The following is a 26,027-nucleotide window of genomic DNA, read 5'->3' on the forward strand; positions in this document are numbered from 1 at the left end:
TCTAATTAACTCTACTGAGGGGAAAAATTGGATATTACCTAAACCTAAGATTTATAGACAGACTGATGTAAATGTGGCTTTAGGAAGCTATGCATGCTTAGCTCTTTTGATCTTCTCACATTAGGTAATCTAGAATTTCATCAACCTTTTATATGTATGTTTTTATCTTTAATTTTAATGCAGCTGCCAAGTTATAGGGTGTGTAGGCGTTTCACAAGAAGTGTTTTGGAGGAAGACTGTCTTCCCCATCCTGAAGCACATGGAACACCCCCAGAATAGCCCTGGCTTCATCCTATAATGCTAGGAAATCCCATTGCAAGCCAGTCTCCATTCTCTCCTCTGCTTCCATTGGCTTCTCTGAGCCATTGCTACCTTCTAAACTACATCTGTTGGGTGTTTTTCCGGAATTATGTTTTCCCTTGGGTACATTCACTGGCATTTAAAAAAATTTCTTTTTCATATATTTTTGTTTTTGTGAATATAAAAAAAAAAAAAACCAGTATATGGGGCTTCCAGATTATAGTGGCAGAAAATTACCGACTCCTGATTATTGTGTCTTGCCTCTAAAGTACTTAATAGAACATACAAAAAAGATACAAATGCCAGGAGCTCTGAAAACTATAGAAACTACTGTCCAGGTAAACAATAGCAGGCTAAACAATAGCAGGCTGAATCCCTGTGGCAGAAGGGCCAAGCCATGGACACCAAAGGAGACTTCCATCTGCTTTCCTCCAGTGGCCTGTCCGTAACTGTCAAAGAATCTTAGCCTAAATGTTTTTGCTCTGTGTGCATGACATATCATTATAGTCAGGTTTTTATTTGCATAGCAAGTTTCGGGTAAAATTTTTCCCAAATTGTTGAGAATAAACTTTTGGATAGTAAATGTATGTATAGGCAGGAATACCTGTATGTTCTGTGGCTAATAAGGATGAGGGAAATAGATTCATAGCATGATACGGGCTACCTGGAGTGATGGAAAGAGGATTGGAGACTTTGGCTTTACCTGTCAGGCTCTATATTTTATGTACAATTTATTCCTTATATTTTAAAAATATATATAAAGAGGGACACCTGGGTGACTCAGTCAGTTAAGCATCTAACTCTATACCGGCTCAGGTAATGATCTCAGGGTTGTGAGATCGACCCCCAGGTTGAACTCCCTGCTCAGCACAAGTCTGATTGAAAGTCTCTCTCTCTCCCCCCACCTCTGCCCTCCCTGCCCCACTAGTGTGCATGCTCTCTCTCTGGCTCGTTCTCAAAATAAATAAGTAAGTGAAATCTTTAAAATAAATAACTGGGGGTACCTGGGTGGCTCAGTCATTGAGCATCTGCCCAGCCACACCAGGAGCCTGCTTCTCCCTCTCCCTCTGCCTGCTGCTCCCCCTGCTTGTGCTCTCTGCCAAGACTCTCTCTCTCTGCCAAATAAATAAAATCTTTTTTAAAAAAATAGATAAGTGTACTCTTAAAAAAAATTAAATAACTAAATAAAAACATATACATAGGAGGAAAAAAAAAAGACTAAAAGCAAAAATACCAAAATCTTAACCATAATCAATTCTGAAGGTAGAAGTATGGGTTACTGCTACCTTCTTCTTTGAACTTTTACTACAGTTTTAAAATTAAAAACATTGATTCAGGGGCGCCTGGGTGGCTCAGTGGGTTAAGCCTCTGCCTTTGGCTCAGGTCATGATCTCAGGGTCCTGGGATTTAGCCCTGCATCGGACTCTCTGCTCAGCAGGGAGCCTGCTTCCCCCTCTCTCTCTGCCTGCCTCACTGCCTCCTTGTGATCTCTCTCTGTCAAAATAAATAAAATCTTTTAATAAAATAAATTGAATTTTAAAAAAACATAAAAACCAGTTCACTGAGGGGCACCTGGATCACTCCATCAGTTAATTGTCTGCCTTCCACCCAGGTCATGATCCCAGGGTCCTGGGATCGAGCTCCATGTCGGGCTCCCTACTCAGCAGGGAGCCTGCTTCTCCCCCTCCCTCTGCCTGCCACTCCCCCTGCCTGTGCTATCTCTCTGTCAAATAAATAAATAAAATCTTTAAAATAAAAAATTTTTAAATAAAAACCAGTTCACTGAGCAACAAGATGATAAAGTGAAATGAATCTTTCAGAATTGGTTAAAAACAAAATTTTTTTATCCAGCTATACTCTGTTTACAAAAGCAACATAGAATGTTTGGGTAAGACATGTTGGGAATCACAAGCAAATCAGGATATTGGAATTAATATGAAATATTAAGATTAGGTACCCAAGGTACCTAATAAAAAGAAGGAATTTCATTTTTTTGTAGGACACTTTCCACGCTGAAATACATCAATCTTAGCTCTCAGAAACATAGAGATTGTGACTACAAAGCAAAAATTATTAAGTATACCAGGAAAAACTAGCAAAAACACCATAGTTGTGAGAAACTTTAATATACCACTCTGATTTTGACCAAATATATCAAAAATAAGGATCTTGAAGCCACGATAAGTAATATACTATGGCATTCAGTACATACATCTATCAAAACTTGTGTGCGTTAGACCACGGTGATGTGTTGTGGGTCAGGAGCAAATGGCCAAAAAGAACTCCTGAGATATTTTCAGTGCAAAAGGTGCTTTTATTAAAGCATGGAATAGGACCCATGGGCAGAAAGAGCTGCACTGGGGTTGTGAGTAGTGATTGATTATATACTTTTAAGTTGGGTGGGTAGAGATAAGGAAGTTTCCAAAAGGATTTTCACGTGTTAAGGAAAACTAGAATAATGGGAAAGGCATACAATCCATTTTAAAGATTTCTTTATTTACTTTTAGAGAGAGTATGTGTCATGAGCAGGAGAGAGAACAGCAGGAGGGGCAGAAGGAGAGGGAGAGGAGAACCTCAAGCAGACCTCTGAGCCCAACGAGGGGCTTGATCTCATAACCCCGAGATCACGACCTGAGCTGAAACCAAGAGTTGGACACTCAACTGACCGGGCCACCCGGGTGCGCCCAATCCATTTTAAAAATTTACTAGAATAATGTTACTGTGTGAATCAGTGTTTTTAATTTTAAAACTGTAGTGAGTTCTTCTTCAAAGAAGAAGGTAGCAGTCACCCATACTTCTACCTTCAGAATTGATTACTGTTAAGATTTTGGTATTTTTGCTTTTAGTCATCCTTTTCTCCCATGTATATATTTTTATTCAGTTATTTATTTATTTTAAAGATGTCATTTAGGAGTATCTGGGTGGCTCAGCCAGTTAAGCGTATGCCGTTGGCTCAGGTCGTGATCCCTGAGTCCTGAGAAGGAGTTCCACATCAGGGGGAGCCTGCTTCTCCCTCTTCCTCTCCCTCTGCCCCTGCTCATGTGCTCTTTCTCACTCTCTCAAATAAATAAATAAAAAATTTTTTAAAAAATTAAGATTTCAGGGATGCCTGGGTGGCTCAGTTGGTTAAGCATCTGCCTTTGGCTCAGGTCATGATCTCAGAGTCCTGGGATCAAGCCCCTTATTGGTCTCCCTGCTCAGCAGGAAGCCTGCTTCTCCCTCTGCCTGCTCCTCCCCCTGCTGTGTTCCTTCTGTGGCTGTGTCTGTCAAATAAATAAATAAAATCTTGAAATAAGTTTTCATTTATTGAGAGTGCGAGCTCATGCACACATGCATGGGATGGGGGGGTGCAGGCAGAGGCAGAGGGTGAGAGAGAATCCTGGAAGTCTGGCTGTTGTCAAGCTAAGGTTGCTTTTTGCCTCTAGGAAAGCTTTAACGTTAAGGCAGTTGGGAGCTCCTTGAGGATCGTCGTACTCTGCCTGTCTCAAGTATTTGTCAATGGGCTACAAGTTGTAAGGAAATTTAATTTTACTTACTTTTCTTTTGTCTTTGTTCTCCTCATCACAGGGTTCAGTAAACTTTTTCTGTAAAGATCCAGACAGTAAATATTTTAGGCTTTGAAGGCCATGGCGTCTCTGACTCACCTCTGCCATTGCAGCACCAAAGTCGCCATTGACAATGCAGAAAATGACTGTATGGCCAGGTTCCAGGCACACTTCATGATGGACTCTGAAATTTGATTTCTTAGAATTCACATAGTGAGCATTGTTCTTTTCATTTTTTTTTTCAACCACTTAAAAATGTAAAAGCAGTTCTTAGACTACACTCTACAAAAACAGGCAGCCCGCATGATTTGGCCAACAGGTTACAGTATGTAGACTCCTGACAGAGACAGAGATTTGGCAAATCTAATTATCTATTTAGTAAAAAGGAAAAAAGCCCACAAAATTAGGAGCAATGAAGGAGTATAGCCAATAATATAAATTAATATTTAAATTTTAAGCAATTATTTAATATCATTTTAGACTCTTAAATTTGAAAACATTAAGTAGAAAACTTGTAGAAAACATAAATTTCCTACATTTTCTCAGGAAGAGAACACTTCAAATATCCAGTGATTGTGGGAGAAATTAAAGATTATCAAAATATCTCCAGGAACGCCTGGGTGGCTCAGTCAGTTAAGTGTCTACCTTCTGCTCAGGTCATGATCTCAGGGTCCTGGGATCGAGCCCCTCATTAGGCTCCCTGCTCAGCAGGGAGTCTGCTTCTCCCTCTCCTTCTGTGGCTCCCCCTGCTTGTGCTCTCTCTGTCTCTCTCTGACAAATAAATAAAATCTTAGATATATATATATAGATATATATATATATATATATATATATATATATCCATAAAAAGAGGCCAGACCCACTCTTTTCCATGTAAGTTCTTTAAAACTTCTAAGGACCATATTTAGCCACATTTTTAAAAAATATATTTTAAGTATTCATTTAGGAGAGAGAGAGAGCACAAGCAGGAGAGGCAGAAGGAGAGGGAGAAGCAGACTCCGTGCTGAGCTGGGAGTCTGGCACGGGGCTTGATCCGAGGACCCTGAGATCACAACCGCAGCTGAAGGCAAATGCTTAACCTTCTGAGCCATCCAGGCATCCGTAGTCACATTTTTTAATAAAACAAAAAATATCTTTCAAAGAACAGATCATTTTTATACAATATAAAGTGTTCCGGGGCATGGGGGAACCTGGAGTCCTTTCCCATTCATTTTGCAAAGCCAAGGATAAGAACTATAGATTAGTCTCACTTGTGAATATCACTGTAGGAATCCTGAGAAAATCACTGCCGTATCACATCCAGCAGTTCATTGAAGGAATGCCAAGAGATGACCAAGAAGGGTTTCATCCAGAAATGCAAACATATGTTAACTTGGAGGGATACACAGGTTCGCATAAGAGACAGACCATATTCTGAGATGGAAACACTGAAAACTAAAAATGGCAGTTCCCCTTCATTCCCCCAGCCAGTGCAATGCAGTTCCACATGAAATCACAATTGGATTTTTCATGGAATTGGACACTGATGCTAAAGTTCATCTTGAATAAGTGGTGAGAATAGCCATTTTGTAAGAGTACTGAATCCTTGAACTCGGAAGCCCACACCCTCCCTCCCCAAGCTCGTCCCACAGGACCAGGTGGCGCTCACCAAGGCTACCATCCGTGTCCTCCTAGAGAGTCCCTGGTGTAAATGTCCAACCCTTCCCGCCCTGCTTGTTTACAAAGGCCTTGGCTAACGTCAAGACCAAGAGTCCCATTAGCAATGAAGGCACTGGTGGAGCCATCCTAGCGTCAGGGGGATCCTAGCACCACTGCTGCCCCCAGTGAGAAGGCGATGGAGGCAAAGAAAGAAGAATCAGAGGAGCCTGATGATGTTCGCTCCGGTCTTTTTAACTGCATCTCTTCTGTAACCTGTTCAACAAAAATAATATATATTTTTTAAAGATTTTATTTAGTGAGAGAGGGTGAGCGTTAGGGGGTGGGCGGAGAGAAAGGGAGAGAGAGCATCTCAAGCAGACTTGTGCCTAGAGCTGAAGCTGGAGGCAGGGCCCTATCTCAGGACCCTGAGATCAGGACCTGAGCCAAAACTCAAGAGTCGGTGGCTTAACCGAGACTCCCAGGCGCTCCAATAATAATAATAATAATAATAATAGTAATAAATAGAAGAGTACTGAAGGGGGTTGGTACCATCAGATTTCATATCAGCATTAAGCTACAGTAATGAAAGACAGGATGGTACTGATATGATAGTCCCCTAAAAGTGTTAAATTCTCCAAATCGTTAAAAAGTTAAACAGGGAAACATTAAACCATCAAATATCTAGGAAAAGATAAGTGAATACTTACATGGTCTTAGGGTGAGAGAAGCTTTTTAAAGCATAGAATATCCAATTTAAGTAATTAAAGATAGCTAGATTTAACCTAAAGACCAAATATCAAGAGCGCTATAATCACCAAAGAAGACAGAGAATGTGGGTGGAAGAGATCCCTGAAGGAATGAAAATATGGGACTGGGAGGCAACAGGCCTGGGTTTCCACTCCACTGATTGTAACCGCTAACTCTCCATATGAACTCAGATTGCTTAACCTTTCTGTGTGCCTCACTTAGTATACTTTTTTTTTTTTAATATCAGTGTAGTTGACAATGTTATTTTAAAGATTTTATTTATTTATTTATTTGATAAATATTTGAGATATTTGAGAGAGAGAGAGTGTGTGCATGACAGGGAGTAAGGTCAGAGGGAGAAGCGGACTCCCCACTGAGCAGGGAACCCGATGTGGGACTTGACCCCGGGACTCCAGGATCATGACCTGAGCCAAAGGCAGTCGCTTAACCAACTGAGCTATCCATCCCCACACCCACCTCCCCTCTGGTCACCATCAGTTTATTCTCCATCTTTAAGAGTCTGTTTCCTGGCTTGTCTCTTTCTCTTTTTTTCCTTGCTCATTTGTTTCTTTTTTTTTTTTTTAATTTTTTATTCTTTATTTGAGAGAGAGCACAAGTGGGGAGAGGGGCAGAGGGAGAAGCAGGCTCCTCTCTGAGCAAGGAGCCCAGAGCAGGGTTCAATCCCAGGACGCTGGGATCATGTCCTGAGCCAAAGGCAGACACTTAACCAACTGGAACACCCAGGCGCCCCTTGTTCTGTTTCTCAGTTTCCACATATGAGTGAAATCACATGGTATTTATCTATGACTGGCTTATTTTGCTTACCATTATACTCTCTAGCTCCATCTATGTTGTTAGAACAGCAAGATTTCATTCTTTTTTTTATGGCTGAGTAATACTACATTGTATATAGACCACATCTTCTTTATCCATTCATCTGTCAGTGAACACTTGGGCTGTTCCCATAGTTTAACTATTGTAAATAATGCTACAAAGAACATAAAGGTGCATATATCCCTCCCAATTTTCATATTCCTTGGGTCAATACCCAGCAGTGCGATTACTGGGTCATAGGATAGTTCTGTTTGTAACTTTTTGGGGAAACTCCCAGCTGTCTTCCACAGTGGCTGCACCAGTTTGCATTCCCACCAACAGTGCACAAGGGTTTCTTTTTCTCCTCATTCTCGCCATCGTTATTGTTCCTTGAGTTTTTTATTGTAGCCACTCTGACAGGTATGAGGTTTTGATTTGCATCTCCCTGCTGATGAGTGATGTTGAGCACCTTTTCATGTGTCTGTTGGCCATCTGGATGTCTTCTTTGGAGAAATGTCTGTTCTTGTCTTCTGCCCATTTTTAAATGGATTATTTGTTTTTTGGATGTTGAGTTGTATCAGTTCTCTATATAGTTTGGATACTAACCTTTATCAGATCTGTCATTTGCAGATACCTCCTCCTGTTTAGAAGGTTGCCTTGTAGTTTTGTTGGTTATTTACTTTGCTGTGCAAAAGCTGTATTTTGATGTAGTCCCAGTAGTTTATTTTTGCTTTTGTTTCCCTTGCCTCAGGAGATGTATCTAGAAAGCTGTTGCTACTGCTGATGTCAGAGAAATTTCACTCAGTATCCTCCTATGGATAATGAGAGGACTGGATGAACCTCCGGGCCTCTGGGGAAGATTGTTTGCAAAGATAACCCCAACAATTTCACCCACCCCTGTATATTTGCCCTTTTGCAACTTCATACTGCTTTTTCTCCAATCAAGAAGTAGAGTCTGTTTTCTCTGCCATTGAATCTGGGCCAGCCCTGTAACTTACTTTGACCCTTGGAATGCAGTAGAAGTGACCTTGTGTGACTTTGGAGTCTAGGCTTTAAGAGGCCTTGTAGCTTCCATGTCATTTTCTTGGAATGATGGTGTGTAACCATATGAACAAGCCTAGGTTAGCCTTCTTTGTTTTTTTAAGTCTAGCCTTCTTGAGGGTAAAAGACCATATGCTGCGGCACCTGGGTGGCTCAGTTGTTAAGCATCTGCCTTCCGCTCAGGTCATGATCTCAGGGTCCTGGGATCAAGCCCCTCATTGGGCTCCCTGCTTACAGGGAGTCTGGGGAATCTGCTTCACCTTCTCCCCCTAAGCCCCCCCCCACTTCTCCCACTCCAGCTCCCCCTGCTTGTCTTCCCTCTCTTGCAGTGTCTCTCTCTGTCAAATAAATAAATAAAATATATATTTTTTAAAGACCATATGCGGGACGCCTGGGTGGCTCAGTTGGTTAAGCGGCTGCCTTTGGCTCAGGTCATGATCCCAGTGTCTTGGGATCGAGTCCCGCATTGGGCTCCTTGCTCCACAGGGAGCCTGCTTCTCCCTCTGCCTCTACCTGCCACTCTGCCTGCTTGTGCTCTCTCTCTCTCACTCTAACAAATACATAAATAAAATCTTAAAAAAAAAAAAAAAGACCATATGCTAGATGAATGCAATAATATGAATAATCCCGGGAAAGACCAGCAGAAAACATGTGTAGCTAAACTCTGGGCAAAGTTGCTGGCACAGAGCACTGTAAACACATGAAATAGTTGTTTTTGTTTGTTTTTAAAGATTTATTTATTCACCGTAGAGAGCAGGGGTGCACATGCGAGTGGGGGGAAGGGCAGAAAGAAAGAATGACAAGCCGACTCCCCAATACTGAGGGCTCAATCTCACACCAGGAGATCATGACCTGAGACAAAATCAAGAGTCGGACTTTTAACCAGCTAAGCCATGCAGGCTCCCGAAATAGTTGTTACTTTAAAAGCAAACCAACCCCAGGGGAGAAAAAGCCCATAAACTAAAATGAAAATAGCAAAATGACAGAACATTTCTAGGAACTATGCAGCTCTTAAAGTCAGTCTTTAAACATATACAATAGTGGTGAAAATCTAAAACTAGATTGTGGTAATTGTTGCACAGCTTATATGAATTTCCTGAAGAAAATCATGAATTAGTACACTTAAAATAAGTGAATTTTATGGTAGATAAATTATGTCTTTAAAAGGCTGTTAAAAAGGTACATAAGCAAGCCTTTTATCAAAGCAGTAGTAAATACGGTCATGTTTAGCCCCTCCTGTACTTAAAACAAGATACCATTTTTCCCTATCACATTGGCAGAGTTGCTGTGTTGCCTTCTTTTTTTTTTTTTTAACTATAATATGCATTTTAGGTTAGAATATAAAGAAATGGCCATAATGTGTTAAGTGAAAAGAAGTAACTTATAAATTGCTCTGTGTATCACATGGGAATTTCATATATAAGACTGGACAGAGGCCTAGAAAAAAATGCCCCAAACTACTGTACGTGGCTGATAGGCTCACAGAGGACTTATTTTCTTTATAATTTTTACTTTGTAATTTTTTTCTGACTACCATGTACTCCTTTTGTAATTTTAACTAGTTTTCTAAATACTAAAAGTAATTAAAACAATAGGAACTTTTTTTAATGTGAACATTTTTAATTTTTTTAAAGATTTATTTATTTGAGAGAGAAAGAGAGCGTGTGTTCAGGAGTGCATGAGCTGGGAGAGGGGCAGAGGGAGAGAGAAACTCAAGCAGATTCAAGTGGGGCCGAGGTGGGGATTGATCCCATGACACCAGGATCGTGACCTGAGCTGAAATTTAGACTTGGAAGCCCAACTGACTGAGCCACCCAGGACCCCTTATAAGAACTTTTTTTTTTTATGATTTTATTTATTATTTGACAGAGAGAGAGGGAACACAAGCAGGGAGTGTGGGAGAGGGAGAAGCAGGCTTCCTGCTGAGCAGGGAGCCTGATGTGGTGCTCGATCCCAGGACTCCGGGATCATGACCTGAGCCGAAGGCAGATGCTTAACAACTGAGCTACCCAGGCGCCCCCATAAGAACTTTTTTTTTTTAAGATTTTATTTATTTATTTGTCAGATAGAGATCACAAGTAGGCAGAGAGGCAGGCAGAGAGAGAGAGGAGAGGAAGCAGGCTCCCTGCCGAACAGAGAGCCCGATGTGGGGCTTGATCCAAGGACTCTGGGATCATGACCAGAGCCAAAGGCAGAGGCTTTAACCCACTGAGCCACCCAGGTGCCCCCATAAGAACTTTTTTAAGGCACTTGATAAATACTGCAAAATTGCCCTCCAGGAAGGTTACACCAGTTACACTCCTACCAGCAATGTTCACTTTGTTTTGAATCCTATCTAATTTTGTTTTAGTCGGCTCATATTTCTAATCTTGATATATCCCTTCTTATTATTTCTTTGGAGTTCCAGCACTTCCCCATTAGTGTTCTTATGGAATCTCATTAGCAGGTCTTTCATTAGCAGCACAGAAGGATTCAGGCATTAACTAGGATAGACTTTGACCGAAACCTATGAAAGTGTATGTTATTATCTTTGCATAAATACTATTTAATCAAAGTTCCTCAGAAACCTTTCTTTGGTATGAATCTTAAGGCACAGAACTAGCCATTGATGATATTGTAGACCTTGGTCCGTATGGTTCTATCTCAGAGGGAATGGCAGATTTGTGATATATCTGGCTTCATTACAAGGCTTAATGAGGTTCCATGTAGGTTCAGATTAATTCACTGGCCTTTGCTTTCACTCTTCAGCAGCCAAGGAATCTACGTTCAGTTTGTGTGGTTGATTATTTGTGTGACATACACACAAATTTCTTGTGTTACAAAATATCTATGAGGATAGGTATATTCTGGAAGTATTGTGAATGGATCTTTTTTTCTGTACTTGAATCCCATTTTTTTAAGAGTTAATGAGCTATTTTTTTAAAGATTTTATTTATTTATTTGGCAGAGAGAGAGAGAGTGAGTAAGAGAGAGCATGAGAGGGGAGGCGGCAGAGGGAGAGCAAGGTGCCTGATGCGGGACTCGATCCTGGGACTCCAGGATCGTGACCTGAGCTGAAGACAGTTGCTTAACCAACTGAGCCACCCAGATGCCCATCCATTTTTTTTTTTTTTAAAGATTTATGTATATATTGGAGAGAGAGGGAGAGAGGGAGCACATGAGGGGAGAGGCAGAGGGAGAGAGAGAGCAGACTCCGCTGAGAGTGGAGCCCAACACAAGGCCTGATCTCATAACCCTGAGATCATGACCTGAGCCGAAATCTAGAGTCAGACACTTAACTGACTGGGACCCCCAGGTGCCCCTTGAATCCATTTTAAATGCACTAAGGGATATTATCAAGGTACCCTTTTAGTAAAATAAAGAATCACTCCCTGTTTTTGTTTTTGTTTTATACACAAAATGTCACATATTAAATTTGGTTGATAAGGTACATATATATTCTCACTTTCCATTATCTCTGCTAACAGATGACTAATGCAAAATATTGGATAATTTTTTAAGTCAATACTTAATTTTTAGAAATAATTAGAGACTCAACTCTGACATAAATATTCACCCCACTGAGTTCTTGGGCCTACTTATGTTAGAGAATCATCTATAAATAATTCACGAAGCTGACATTACTCACTGTATTGTGATCATTTTTTTTCTGGGAAAATTTTAGCAACTGTTCCAATACAGCTTGCCAGTTATCAGTAGTTGGGAATGCAAGTCAACTTTTAATTATGCAGAGGCTGATTATTCAGACTACAAACTGTTCGTGCCCTGTACTGCTCCTTCCTGCTGCCTACCTTTAAGCATTTTCACTGCTCATTAGCACATACACCAGAAGGTAGGCATTGGGCGGGGGGGTAAACTAAAATCTGCCGAATACTTAAGAGCAGCTCTGATGAGAGATTTCAATACAATTTGTGGGACTGTTGACTCCAATTGAGTCATTTGGATTCCCTGTGAATTTTATTGACTTGTTCTGTTCTCGTCCTCCATAGCAACAGATAATAGAACGATCTGCAGAGAGACATCATGATTCCTGTATTTAGTGTTTTCCTTTCTAGAACATTTCCACATGGTGGTTCATGATATTTTCTTTATTCATTGCATTTGTCCCTCGACTGCTTCAGTTCTTCGGTGATTGGTGTGTTGAAATTCCTGGCATACACGGTGATGGGACAATTAGCTGATGGCTTTTCAGTTATGCAGAAAACTGAAAGCTTCCCTCTGAAGTATGAGAATCATTCAGATTTCAACCAGTTCTGTTGAAAATACAGTTTCCTTGGGGCACCAGGTTGGCTCAGTGTTAAAGCCTCTGCCTTCGGCTCAGGTCATGATCCCAGGGTCCTGGGATCGAGCTCTGGATGGAGCCCTGCATCAGGCTCTCTGCTCAGCAGGGAGCCTGCTTCCTCCTCTCTCTCTGCCTGCCTCTCTGCCTACTCGTGCTCTGTCAAATAAATAAAAAAATAAGTCTTTAAAAAGAAAGAAAATACAGTTTCCTTGTGCTTCCACCAAGGCTACCGAACACAACTTTAGCCTTTCTGGATGCCCAAGGTTATCTATCTTGTGCATCCGTCTCCCTGAGATGGGTAGGTATGGCTATTACAAAACTCGATAGGCCATCAGTCTAGGAACCTCTGGTTAAGAAAGTGTCACAGCGTAAAGCTTGAGTGGTACTAGTGTTTTTTGTTTGCCCTGAGGCTGTTATTCTTATGTAAGTTTTCTGCCTCCCTCACCTGTCTGTCATCCTGTCTCTTTTGCCATTGTCAGAAAATCTGCCTCTTATTAGTTCTGTTTCTTGACTACTCTGGGCTGAGGAACTGAATAACCAAGCCATTTAAAGCTATGGCTAAAATAAGAGCAAATAGGACTGCATGAGAGGATACAGACCTCCTCATCTGTAAATCTAAGTGTGGGAGCTTTGGTGCAGAAATAGCCTCTCTGCTTGAAGGCCTTTTCCGTCCTTCCCAATTTTCATTCATGTCGTTAAATTGCTGTTTAATTGTGTTTCTAAGAAGAGATTGTTTGGGACATGAGACTCTCTTGAGTAGGGCCCTTCCACAGAGGTTTTAGGGCTTTTTTGGTTTTTTCCCCAAAGATTTTATTTATTTATTTTTGAGAGAGAGAGAGAGAGAGAGAGAGAGACAGAGTATGAACACTTGGGGAGGGGCAGAGGGTGAGGGAGAAGCAGGCTCCTCGCTGAGCAGGGAGACCGATGCGGGGCTCAATCCCAGGACCCTGGGATCATGACCTGAGCCCAAGACAGACACTTAACCAACTGAGTCCCCCAGGGGTCCCCAGTGAGGTTTTTTTCAGTGACAACTGCTGCTGACTGATTTCCCACAAAGTTGGGACAGACGGCTCAAGGAACCAGGTAAGCTTAAGAAATACGAATTTTATAAATATATTATAAACCTACTTAGTTTGGGAAAACAATTAGGTTACTTATTCTATTAACTAACCAAAGACCAGTTAAACAAAAGCAGCTTCAACTACAGAAGCCTTTGGGAAATAACCTCAGCAGGTACTCTGATTTCTGTGTCCTGGTGAACATTATGAAACTGTCTATCTAGAAGGCTCCCAACTGACAGTTCCTTTTTTATTATTATTATTTAATGCATTCTAATCTTTGGATTTTTTTCTGGAATTGAGACACAGTGGTTAGGTTCCAGGATTCCGGTGGACTTTTCATGTGTTCATTTGCTTTGCTTCCCGGGGACGAGGGTTTGCTGTGAGTCATGTTCCATCTGATGTCTACTGGATCCGGCTCCGGAGCTCTGACTCAGATGGGCTTCAGGCTCAGTGGCCCAGCTCATCTTCTGAGGGATGGACGGCGAGGCCAAGACTAATGTCCTAACACATTTTTCCTTTTTCCTGTAGCACTTTCAGGATCTGAAGAGAACAACGTCACCAACAGCAGGCAGGTCCGCCTTGCAACAGGCATCTTCCCTGTTGTCAGCCTCCTGAACCATTCCTGCAGCCCCAACACCAGCATGTCCTTCATTAGCACCGTCGCCACCGTCCGGGCATCAGAGAAGATTGCAAAAGGGCAAGAGATCCTGCACTGCTATGGTGAGCCCTCCCTCCTCATCACGGGCCACACTTCTCTGGCAGGAAAGGACAGGGCGAATGAGAACGAGCAAACCCCCGGACAGGTGAAGGCAGTACACACTGAGGCCAAGAAAAAAGCGGGGGGAGGGGGCCTTCTGGCCTCCTTCCTTGGCCCTGTTGTGTCTAAGCTCTCATGTATCTCCCTGCTTAATCCCATAAACTTCCTCTTCCAAAAAACGGGCTAAGAATAGCTTTAGGGGTTTTTTTCCCTTGCAACTTGGAAGCTTATTTCTCTATCTAGTGCCACGAATGTTCGAGTAAAGGTATTCATCGCAAGACGGAGAATGGCCCCTGCTGAGCTGAAGTTTTTGTAAGTAGCACTCGACTCTCCCTTGCCTTCAACATCGGCCAAGTGTGATCTCTCCGCAGGGCCTCACCACAGCAGGATGGCCGTCACCGACAGGCAGCAGAAGCTGAGGGCTCAGTACTTCTTTGACTGCAGCTGCCCGGTGTGTCAGAAGGAGAAGCACAGAGCCACCATCGGGCCCCGGTGGGAGGCATTCTGTTGTGGCCACTGCGGAGCGCTCCTGCAGGTGAAGCTCTCTCCTCCCTTCCCCCTCTCCACATTTGCTGGAGCTGGTCCGTCATCCAGCCCGGAGGCCGTACATCTTCAGGAGAGGCTGAGAGCCACAGTGTCTTCCCCTTCCCCATCTTGCCCGCACATTGGTTACCTTTCCCCAGAACCACAGGAGAGGCTGGATCTAGGCCCCTGTGTCTTGCAGATAACAGAAAATCCCCCCTGAGCCAGTCTGGGGTTGGGGAAGACCTGAGAAGTTATTTGCCCAAGTACATCACTGAAAGGTCCCAGGACGAGGATATTTCGGCTAACGACTTTTTTTTTTTTTTTTTTTTTCCAGTTTCTTCTCTTATTGGGGAACACACACACGGGATAATCAGAGATCCAGGGGCTCAGATAATGCCACCAAGACCCAATTTCTCTCTGCCTCCCTCAACTCTGCTTTCTTGATTAGCCCAAACAGACTTCCTCTGGTGGTGGCAAGATATCCAGCCTCACAGCCTCTGGCTTGGAAGGCTAGATGTGTGCTCCTCTAACAGCAGTCTGGGCAAAAATTTTATGGCATTTCATTTACCTGATACCCATGGCTGGTGGCAAATCAGACTCCCATCGTTTTCCTCCAGCCGTTTGGCCCAGAGGAATGGGTCAGATGCAAGCCACATGGCCACCCTCCCCAGCCACCAGGCACTGGCTATGGGAGGGTGGGAAAGGATCCTCAGGAGAAATCACGTTGCCATTGCCAAATGAAGGTCTAGACACTGGCATTTAAAAAACAGCAAATGGGGCACCTCGGTGGTGTGGCTGGTTGAGCGTCCAACTCTTTATTTCAGCCCAGGTCGAGATCTCAGGGTCCTGCGATCGAGCCCCAACGTGGGGCTCCATGCTGGGCATGGAACCTGCTTCAGATTCTCTTTCTCCCTCTCCCTTTGCCCCTCTGCCCCAAATTTAAAAATAAATAAATGAATAAATAAAAAATAGCCAAAGTCCACCTCAAAGATTTTCTCCTCTGCCGAGGAGATGGTGTTCTTTGGGGAGCCGTAAGTGTAATGTAGAGCTGGTCATGTTGTAAAGCGGAAGTTACAAACCTAAGGTCAGATGTGGGGAGGCCTCTCCTGGCATCTCTTCCTTTTGGTTTTCCTATGACTTGCTTTTTCTTTCTTTTTTTTTTTTAATATATATTTTTTTAAGATTTTACTTATTTGTCAGACAGAGAGCGAGTGCACACACACAAGCAGGGTGAGTGGCAGGCAGAAGGAGAGGCAGGCAGAGGGAGAAACCGCCACCCTGCTGAGCAAGAAGCTTGATGCAGGAATTGATCCCAGGACCCTGGGGTCATGACCTGGTCCAAAAGCGGGCGCTTAACTGACTGAGCCACCCGGGCGCCCCTATTTATTTATTTTAGAGAGAGAGAGAGAGAGAGAAAGAGCGCACTAGTGGGAGGGGCAGAGGGAAAGGGAGGGAGAATGCCCAGCAGACTCTGCACGGAGCATGGAGCCCAATGCAGGGCACCAAAGAGTTGGATGCTTAACTGAATTAGCCACCCAGGTGCCCCTGGCTTTTGTTTTTTTTTTTTTAATGGAAGTATCATTGGCACACGATGTCGCATTAATTTCAGGTGCATAACAGAGTGATTCAACGACTCTGTACTCTGATGGCTTCTTCATAATCACTGGAAATCTGTCTGTCATCCAAAGTTCTGGACCCAAACAGACCCAGGAGAGGGGTATAGAGACGGAAGGAAACTCTAACCTGTGCCAGTTTAATTTTGGTTGCAAAAATTAAATCTCAGGGAGGGATCACCTGCGCCTTTCATTAGAGTTGCTGCGTCAAACCCAACTGAGTCAGGCTTTGGTCGTGGTGTATTATTAGGGCATCTCTTTGCCCCATAGGGTTGAAAGCGGCAGAGTGACCCTCTAATGTAAAACACATGCAGTGTTGCTAACCGACGGGGGTACAGGAATAAAGACAAAACTGGCTTTCACAGGGAGGTGACGTTCTGAGCTGTGGCAGCACGTCCTGTATGGAATCGGTCAGCAGGGATCACCTCATCTCCCGGGTACAGGACCTTCAGCGGCAGGTTGGGGCGGCCCGGAAGCTTCTCGGAAACAGTCAACTAGGTGAGACTTGCTCCCTGCTTTGGTCCTCCAGCCCCTCCCTTTGTATTTATTCTGGGATCACTTTGGACTTGAGGATCTGCAGTGATGACTGAACAATTACATGTCATTATCCCTGTGCCAGCCACAAGATGGCTGCGCAAGCCAGTGGGACAGAGCCCGAACCGCCTGAGTTTGTGCTGTGTCCTTGAAAAGGGCCAGATGATTTAAGCTGTTGTTCTCTTGGGCAGCAGAGACCTAAGTTCAAGTACCCCATGATGACTAAAGGGTTATCTCTGACATCCGTGATCTTTGTGCAGTTCCAGAAGTTCGGTGCCATTTATTTTAATTCCAGGGCCTAATGGCCTAATTTCCTAGAGAGATTGCTCTGCTCTCCTCAGAGCCTCCTCTCTTCTAGGGAGCTGTGGAGCTTGCACCCAGATAGAAGCATCCTGCTGTTTTCAGAGAGGCTTGTGGAACTCCACATTATCCTTGCAAACTCTGCCTTAGAACTTTACATCCTAGAAATTTATTTACCCGACTTTGTGAAAGTTGACCTTAAACTTAGATATCTAAGTCGAGAGATATGATGATCGTAAGTGGAATCTTGCCACTTGAAGTTGGAAACCCAGGGTCCGTGTGGGGAGGCCTCACCTCACACCTATTCTGCTGAAAGAGAAACTGTGAGAGAACAACAGCTTTTTGGGAACAAACACTGTGGGTCTGTCACAACAAGGGGACAAAGTGGGGTTTCCGCATTTGGCCCAGCCAGTATGGAACTTAAGAGCTGGGTTCTCATTTCTAGGACTGGGTCTATGTAGTAACGAGGCCACCTTCCTTTGCTTTGATAGAGCAAGCCATTCAGCTGTTGTTGGGGTGCCGACACGATGCCGAGAGCTTCCTGTCACCAGAACACAGCATGGTAGGCGAAATGGAGGATGCCCTGGCCCAGGCCTACGCTGCCTTAGGTATGGCACGTGTCTGTCTTCATTTTCTGCTGCAAAGACCATGTGTGCCTCATGTGTTTGGTCCTGAGCCCAGTCTCATCTGGTTGGTCACCCCTCAGTCTTTGAGCTGAAGCTGTCCTCCCCTTCCACTGAGCTTTCCTCACCCTGAAAATGTGCATCCACAGTTGACTGTGGTTCTCTTCTGGAACCAGATTTCTCTTTTCTCTGCAGGGGACTGGCAGAAGTCAGCTGCCCATCTGCAGAAGAGTCTCCAAGTGGTTGAGGCTCAGCATGGGCCATCCAGTGTTGAAATGGGCCACGAGCTCTTCAAACTGGCCCAGCTCTTTTTCAATGGGTAAGTCTTTCTGTGGTTTCCTAATGCCCTCTGGGCCACACACTCATTAGGCTCTTCAGTGTTCCTTTTCTCCTGTGGTGCTGTTAAGCAAGTGGAAACTTCTCTATCTCCCCTTTAGGAAAACTCCTTTCCTTCAGTTTTGCTGATAAACTGGAAGCTCTAGAATTTCCTCCTGAGAGATACAGGGAAAGCTCTTAGCACTGAAGGGACATTCCTAAGGAGCAGTTGCCATATGGCCCCACCACCTGCATCCCGACGGCTCTCCTCAGCTTTCTGCTTCCTCAAGCCTCCCTCACGCCCTCGTTCTCAGCACTTTCAACTCCAGGGGCCTTTCCTTCCCCCATCCTGTTCCTCTTAAAGCAGTTGTTTTCAACCAGGAGTAATTTTGCCCCCAGGGGACATTTGGCAATGTCTGGAGACATTTTGGGTTGTCATATCAAGGGCGGAGGCCAGAGATGCTGTTAAACATCCTGCAATGCACAGGACAGCCCCCCACAGCTAACAGTTATCCGGCCCAAAATATCAGTAGTGTCAAGGCAGAGAAACCCTGCTTTGAAGGTTTAAAGGAAAGAACAGTCTATGCAGATGTCATCCATTTTTGCCACTGAGATCATGGGGAGGCCCTATTTCTAGATGCAGCACTTCCTTCCAGCCTTGATAAAGCTGCCATTGGTGCACTTGAGGGTGAGGCAATGTTTGAAGCTCGATTCTAAGATCATAAATGATCTGTGGGCCTGACACCTGAGACGCAGAGGTCTCCCATTGGGTCAAGAGAACAGGGCTGCAGTCAGGTCTGGGGTGGGCTTGGTTACCTGAAGGTGAAGACTCCTGAGTAAACCCTGGGATGAATCCCTGATGGAACCCTTTGAGATTTGCCTGTTTCTCAGGACCTTCGAATCTTCATGCTTTCAAATCTCATCACTTTGTTTTCAAACTCTACCTTGCAGTGTGCTTATGAAAGTCTCTCCCCTACCCTTCTAGATTATGAGATCCTTGAAGACAAACTGATCTTCGACGACTTCACAGGGTGGGGGTAGGCCCTTGATTAATGTTTGCTTGACTGAATGAGTGGATTCACTCCTTTTACCTCCTTCGGTTCAGGTTTGCGATCCCAGAAGCACTGAACACAATTGAGAGGGCCGAAAAGGTTCTGCTGGTGCACTATGGCCCTTGCAGTGACGAGATCCAGGAGCTACAGAAGATGAAATCTTGCTTATTGGACTCGCCACCCATCTAACTGGGGTCTTCAGTGTAGGATCCCAAGGTTTTCTTCACATAGTTAACTACCCTCCCGTAAAAACTCCCAGTTTCCAGAAAAGATGTAAAACTAGTGTCTGGAGAGCCTAAGCCCTTTAAAGGGATTTTAGCTGATCTGCAGCCATCTGGATGTTAGCCTGGGCTTTTGGCGAGACTCCACCTCACTAAATGATGATCGTCTGTTTCCCTGGAACATTCCTGTGGTTTCTAGTAGTAATGAAATGTTACGTACCACTCCAGTGGGCACTTATGCTCTTAGTAGTTGTGTTGTAATTGCAAAATAATTATTAAGCAAGAAATCACTGAGGCTCCTTACTTCCAGAGACACCATTTTGTGTGTGGTAGCTAGCTTTCTCGAATCCTTTGTTAAAACTAGTACGGTGTAAATTGTGAGTAGAGAAAGAAGTATGGGGCCACTTTATTGTTAGGCAGTCTCTTCCTGGGATGGCAACTCTAAATTTGTCTCCTACCAGTTTTCCAGTCTTTATTATCTGCCTCTCCTTCTGTACCCTTGGCCGACCTCCTGACCAAACACTAATACAATCAAGCTTATGATAATGACATGGGGGCCTCCTTTCTCCTGAAAAGAGACTCCCTTCTGCCGGACCTCCTCAGGCTGGGAAGGGAAATCCAGCTGCAGGAGTCCTGAGCCACTTGGGGGTGTCTTCAGAAGGTGCCCCAGAGCACTGGCATTGCTGCTTATGGTTTCAGACTCGAGCAACAGAAGGGAGAGGTGATAGCTCTTTTCTGCCTGGATGTGTAGAGCAGTAGTCTAGACTTCCGTCCCGGCCAGAAGGCTGGGAGACACACTGTTTTGAACCCAGGTTGCTGTGTCACGGTCTGGGACCAAGTGGGTCCAGTGAGTTAGTGGAAAGGAACATCAGGTCCACGGTGCTTTGAGAGCTTGACAACCCCCCCCCAGTCTGCCCAGGAAGTCCCCGCTGCTAGCCTCAGCCTTACAGTCAGGAAATGAATAGCCTCAAGATGTCTGGCAGGGGCTTTTCAGGAAACTTGAGTGTTTAGAACACAGCTTACATTCAAACATGTGAATGAAGGTCAGGCAGAAGCTCATTTAATTCTTCTTTCTACTCATTCCCTGTGGCAAGGTGCAGTGGCCAGTGAGATTTTTTTTTTTCGTGGAGATAAATTTTTCTTCTTGAAAATTTAGTCCTGAGGACAGTTCTATATTCTGTCCCAAACACTTGTCGTGTTTCGTGTTCCTAAAAAAAGGTCGTGTTGTAGTCTGTAAAATAGGCATGCTCCCCTAAAATGAATGTGTTTAGAATTTTCAGATGTCACATTCCCATTTTAGGTGTACTTGGGAGCTTTCCTTAAATGCTTTATGAAACATTTCCTTAAGTTACAACTTACCTCTCCTATCTGCCCATGTGTTAGCTTGTGTTGTCAGGTGACATTAGCTTGACTAGGGGGATAGCTGTGCTTGCATGAAAAGCTAAAGTTTTGGGGCGCCTGGGTGACTAGCCGGTTGAGCGTCTGCCTTCGGCTCAGGTCACGATCCCGGGGTTAGGATCGAGCCCGGCGTCTGGCTTCCTGCTTGCCGGGGAGCCTGCTTCACCCTCTCCCTCTGCCTGCCGCTCCCTCTGCTTGTGCTCTTTCTGTCAAATGAATAAGTGAAAGCTTAAAATAAATAAGTAAAAATAAAAGCTAAAGTTCTGGGGGGCATTTGGGGTGGTGCAGTCGGTTTAACAGCCGACTCTTGGTTTCGGCTTAGGACGTGGTCTCTGGGTCGTGAGATCAGGCCCCGAGTCAGGCTTCACGCTCAGCCTGACGTCTGCTTGAGATTCTGTCTCTCCCTCTGCCCCTCCTACTCGTGCTCTGTCTCTCTCTAAAATAAAATAAATAAATCATAAAAAAAAAATACCCTAAGGTTTGATTTATTTAAGAGCATACCCCACTGATTGTGGGGGCAGGAGATGCCCCCTCGGAGATTAGTGGCCCTACTGCATAAACACTTCCACAGCAGAGACTCTGGCCCTGCATTATACCGTGACGATAACTACAAGCTCTTTGAAGTGGTGACTTTCTGCAGAGTTTAGAGAGAGACCCAGGCTATAAGTATAGGACCAGCAAATCTCGAAAGGGCTATTTATCTTCATATTAAACTTAACAGAGCTCAAAACAGGAGGAGGAACAGGACAACAAAGGTTAAGGATAAAGCACTTTATTGCAAAGTATACACTGAAACAACATGGGGGCAGGCTTCCTGTCATATGTAATCTGCCATCCCTTGAGGGTTTTGTTCCTCCAGGGTATTTGAATGTGAAACTGCACCGTTAAATGCCCCTGGGGTCCAGAATTTTGCCTATGAAGAGAAGGGCCCCCGTGTCTGTGTCTCTCAGTACAAAGATGAAAGGTTGGTTAAGGTGATAGTCCAGGGGAAAGGTGAGGTGGGCAGGCTGGAGTCCTGGGCTGGGTGCGGTGCCTGCCCCATCCTCGTTCCACTCGAAGCCAGATCGATGTTCCACTTGGGTAAGTTTAATAGGTTTGCCTGTGATCTTGCTAAAGTCGGGCGAATCAAACAAGGATTGCAGTTCTGCAGAAATTGAGAGAGTTCCATTAAAACGCAGCCTTCACCCAGCACCCTGCACAAGAGTAGAGTCCTGGTTCTTAAATCCTGATTCTCAAGGAGGCAGGCAAGCTGGGAGTAGAACCCCACTTTGGACCTTCAGTGAGGTCTATAGACCTCTAGGCTGGGTAGGGTTCAAGTGACTTGCCCAAGAGCACTCAAAAACCAGCTCAACAGACGTGTCTTTTGAGAGGCAGTGTTCTGTTGCGAGATGTAGGCTTCTGGGACTAAGGAATGCGTCTGATAAGGGCAGTTCATGCCTCCCCTCCAGTGCTAGTAGAATTAAGGAATCGTCCATGGCCTCCCCACAAAGCCACAGAGCCCTTGAGTGCTGCTTAGCAAGGCGGAAAGCTCAAAAAGCTCAACCCCACCCACCCCAAGAGCAGAGTGGCCTGGCGGACATACTCATCTCCTGCAGGGACTTAGTGACTTCGCCTTCGTAACTCAGCTTCAGCTTGGGGATGGTCAGGACTGCCTGAATAGTCTTCAGTTCTCGGTCTATGTCATGAATGAACTCAGAGGTGAGGCTCTCTTCTATCATGGTCAAGTTCTGGGTTACTTTCAGAGGCAGGAAGAAGATGATACTCATGCTGCCAGTCAGGGGCAGCTGGGCAATCTGAAACCGCAGGGAGGGAGCACATGGGTTAGTTCCTTGGAGCCCAAGAGCCCAGGCCTAGACACACACACTCCAAGCTGCCTTCTCCTCTCCTGCTGTGGGGTTCCCTGGCCGTGATTTCCCCAGCCCCTAATCTCTTTAACGACTGTCCCTCTTGGCCATTGCCTTCCGGCTACAAGATGTTTACTGAAGTTCCTTCAAAAAAACGTAGGCTGTTGTCTTTTCTTACCTCAGCCTAATACCGACTGAAGTTATGCACTGAAAGAATTTTCTCCCAAAGATTGTCTGCCAGTAGTTACTGATCAGCTGTTATTTACAGAGCCCTGGACTAGAACTGGGGATGCTGAGCACAGGAACACAGAAGCAGTAATAAAATGGGTCTTTGGGGGCACCTGGATGGCTCAGTCGTTTAAACGTCTGCCTTTGGCTCAGGTCACAATCCCAGGGTCCTGGGATTGAGTCCCGTGTCGGGCTCCCTGCTCAGCAGAGCGCCTGCTTCTCCTTTTCCCACTCCCCCTGCTCATAGTCTCTCTCTCTCTCTCTCTCTCTCTATCAACAATAAATAAAATCTTAAAAAAAAAACATAAAATGGGGGGACGCCTGGGTGGCTCAGTTTGTTGGACGACTGCTTTCGGCTCAGGTCATGATCCCGGAGTCCCGGGATCGAGTCCCACATCGGGCTCCCAGCTCCACGGGGAGTCTGCTTCTCTCTCTGACCTTCTCCTCGCTCACACTCTCTCTCACTGCCTCTCTCCCAAATAAATAAATAAAATCTTAAAAAAAATAAAATAAAATGGGTCTTTGGAGCAGAGGTTCTTAACCTTAGGTCCGTGGGACAGACAACATCAGGAGTCTTAGCCCCTGAACCCACATACAGAAATGCATGTGTGCACACATGACATTTCTCTCAAGTGTTTTAGGCGTTTTGTCAGATTCCCAAAGAAAAAGATTTAAGAACTACCAACTTAGAATTAAAAGATGTCAGGTTTGTGGAAAAACTTAGAATGCCAGCCATTTAGGGTGTGTGACCATTTTTTTTTTAATTTGGCTTTGAATTCTAGAAATAAAAGTTCCTCCCAAAGAAAGAAAAAAAGGAGAGGCAGAGAAAGAAGGGGGAAAAGACAAGAAAACACCAGCATGTGATTTGCCCAGTCTTGGCCCATTTCACATTATCTGTTAATCCTTACAGCAAACCCTAGGAGGATGAGTTTCGAGACCCATCCTTCATTTTAAGAAGAAAGGCTCAGAAAAGCTATTGACTTGCTGAAAGCTACACAGCAGGCAGAATTTAGACAGCTGTCCCATCTCAAAAGTCAGCCTGTTTCACTATATGCCATCCTGCCTGTCTCTGTCCTCCCCTCTGCCCACCACTCATCCAGCCCCTACACACCTTGCAGTTGAGATCAGAGTCCAAGCCATAGCGTAAGATGGCCTTAGGGTCTGACATCATGGGGACTCTCACAGTCCTCTCCTCATCCAAGTGGAAATCCTGAAGGGAAGTCTTTCTGGAGTCAAACTTTGTTACCCACTGCCCTGAAATGAAACAAATGGGAGTGCCCTGAGCCCCAGGAGACCAGACAGGCATTGGGACTGGGGCTGGGAGACCAAAACCTATGGTTGAAAGGCGCCTGCCTAAAGGAATCTTAGAGGCCCCGACACATCAGGGAACAGCTCTGTCTGAGAACGTGTGGGCCGGACTACGATATGTCAAGGATCTGAATAGCTTCCATATAGAGACTCGGGAGGAATTACTGATTTGACCCTATGGACCATACAAGTTCTGTGATGGCCTGGGAGAAAAGTCAGCTGGTATCTCCTCTCGCAGTGAGGTGTCTGGAGGACAGGATCAGAGGAGATCAGGCTGCAAGGGACTCCGACATCACCCCTCTGGAAAATCACTGAAGCCCAGAGGGGCAGAGGCACTGGCAGGTGTTCAAACAGTGAGGCGGTAACCAAGCTCCCTACGGTTCAAGTTGACTTTTAATATGCTGGCCTATAATGGCTTCTCTCACTTTCTGGAGATCAGTGCTTCAAGTAGGGCCTCTCTCAAGGTCAGGGTCCCACTAGCTACTGCCTGATAGACAGAAGTTACAGAAAAGCATTTCAAGGAGAGGTTGCCCCAAATCCCACCCACGTCTTCTCTGATTGGGGCCAGCCTCACACGGCCTGTGGAGGAGTCTCAGGCACATCACTACGGCAGCATGCTATGAGAGAACTAACGGTTTGTTGAATACTTGTGCCCTGGGCACAGGGCTTCGGCTGGTGTGAAGACACGAGGCAATGTAGACAGCCTCTGAAGTAAGTGCGTCATCCTGTGTCAGAGGTGAGGCCTGTGCAGGGCTTAATGCCGGGGAAGGCCCAGCTGGGCTTTGACCCTCATCTGACTCCAGCACGAATCTCACAGTGCCCACCCCCAAACAGGCCCCCGAGGGCTAGCACTTTCTTCTCCCTTCTAGGCTTTGTGCACGGTCTCTTAACACTTTGTAGACACACACCGCAGGTTTGCCTGGGCCCAGAAGACAAGAACAGAGCCTTCAGGCAGGTGCTTTCCCCAGGTCATCCTCTGGCTTCGCCTCTCGGTTCCTGCTGAGCTCCGTCTCTGACGTCCCCCCTTCCCCAGCCCCTCTGACACCTCCCCTCCACCCTTGGCCAAAAGAGAAGTGGAGCCCTCACCCTTGAAGTGAGCCACACCGAGGAGGAGAATGCTGACTCCACTGGGTATTTCCTGGGTGGACCTAGCGATTTTCCCTTTCATCTGGGCCTGCACCCAGTTGTTAACCTCCTGAAGGTCCAAGCGAGGGTTGCCGGTCAGGATTCTGGGCCTGGTGCCATAGGACTTCTCCAGCGGTGTGACAAAGCTGGATTTTATCCGCAGCTCTGGGAAGAGATGGAGTAGGGTTAAGTGTGCTCTGAGCTCCCAACCAGCATCTGCTCTGGGAGAGCGCGCCAGGCTGAGGTTCTGGTTTACCACTCAGCAGGCCCTGACTTCCTGCCTAGTGACTTCCCGTGACTTGCCCAGACTCCCAGCCAGCTTCCCCAGGCGCTGGGCAGAGAACAACAAATTTCAGTCATTGCTGTTTCTCTTCAGGTTACCACACTCCCTGGGCCCTCCCACCATCTCTCTCAGTCTGCTTCCTCTTTCCGATCCCTTTTGAGCTCACGGGGCCTCTTCCTGCCCACCAGCACCAGGCCCAGCCTGGGCAGATGGTGATCTAGTGTTTAGAAAGAAATGCCCTGGGTGCCTGGGTGGCTCAGTTGATTAAGCAACTGCCTTTGGCTCAGGTCATGATCCTGGAGTCCCGGGATAGAGTTCTGCATCAGGCTCCCTGCTCAGCGGGAAGTCTGCTTCTTCCTCTGACCCTTCCCTCTCTCATCCTCTCTCTCTCAAATAAATAAATAAAATCTTAAAAAAAAAAAAAAAAAAAAAGAAGAAGAAGAAAAGAAAGAAACCGCCCACCACCAGAGGAGC

General features: G+C 45.2%; 2 protein-coding genes across 3 annotated transcripts in view; one reads left to right on the plus strand and one right to left on the minus strand.

Annotated features, from left to right (window-relative positions):
• Positions 1 to 20,956, plus strand: part of LOC111151675 (SET and MYND domain containing 4) — a 50,051-nt gene extending 29,095 nt beyond the window's left edge. The window contains exons 6-11 of one of the 2 annotated variants that reach the window (XM_022509809.1): positions 13,956 to 14,147; positions 14,556 to 14,719; positions 16,688 to 16,820; positions 17,648 to 17,764; positions 17,975 to 18,098; positions 19,200 to 20,956. In XM_022509809.1, the coding sequence (XP_022365517.1) occupies positions 13,956 to 14,147; positions 14,556 to 14,719; positions 16,688 to 16,820; positions 17,648 to 17,764; positions 17,975 to 18,098; positions 19,200 to 19,335 (866 nt within the window). In that variant the 3' untranslated portion in view covers positions 19,336 to 20,956. Of the gene's footprint in view, positions 1 to 13,955; positions 14,148 to 14,555; positions 14,720 to 16,687; positions 16,821 to 17,647; positions 17,765 to 17,974; positions 18,537 to 19,199 lie in introns of those variants that run through there. The other variant, XM_022509810.1, reaches the window with a different exon arrangement.
• A 565-nt stretch (positions 20,957 to 21,521) lies between these two features.
• On the minus strand, positions 21,522 to 25,805 carry LOC111151779 (pigment epithelium-derived factor). Its single transcript, XM_022509978.1, has 4 exons — positions 25,232 to 25,805; positions 23,949 to 24,091; positions 22,348 to 22,558; positions 21,522 to 21,909 (listed from the first exon to the last, which is right to left on the minus strand). Exons 1-4 carry the CDS (start codon positions 25,311 to 25,313, stop codon positions 21,650 to 21,652), a joined length of 696 nt encoding a protein of 231 aa, XP_022365686.1. The 5' UTR covers positions 25,314 to 25,805; the 3' UTR covers positions 21,522 to 21,649.
• Between the last annotated feature and the right edge of the window lie 222 nt (positions 25,806 to 26,027).

Source organism: Enhydra lutris, unplaced genomic scaffold (genome assembly GCF_002288905.1).
Source record: "Enhydra lutris kenyoni isolate GAN:26980312 unplaced genomic scaffold, ASM228890v2 scaffoldscaffold26, whole genome shotgun sequence".
Classification (NCBI taxonomy): Eukaryota; Metazoa; Chordata; class Mammalia; order Carnivora; family Mustelidae; genus Enhydra; species Enhydra lutris.

Coding starts and splice junctions, on each gene's coding strand:
- LOC111151779 (XM_022509978.1), bottom strand. CDS start 25,313: ATGAAAGGGAAAATCGCTAGGTCCACCCAGGAAATACCCAGTGGAGTC. Junction 24,092..25,231: donor CGGTGTGGCTCACTTCAAGG/GTGAGGGCTCCA, acceptor GTTTCATTTCAG/GGCAGTGGGTAACAAAGTTT. Junction 22,559..23,948: donor ACTCTGATCTCAACTGCAAG/GTGTGTAGGGGC, acceptor CTGCGGTTTCAG/ATTGCCCAGCTGCCCCTGAC.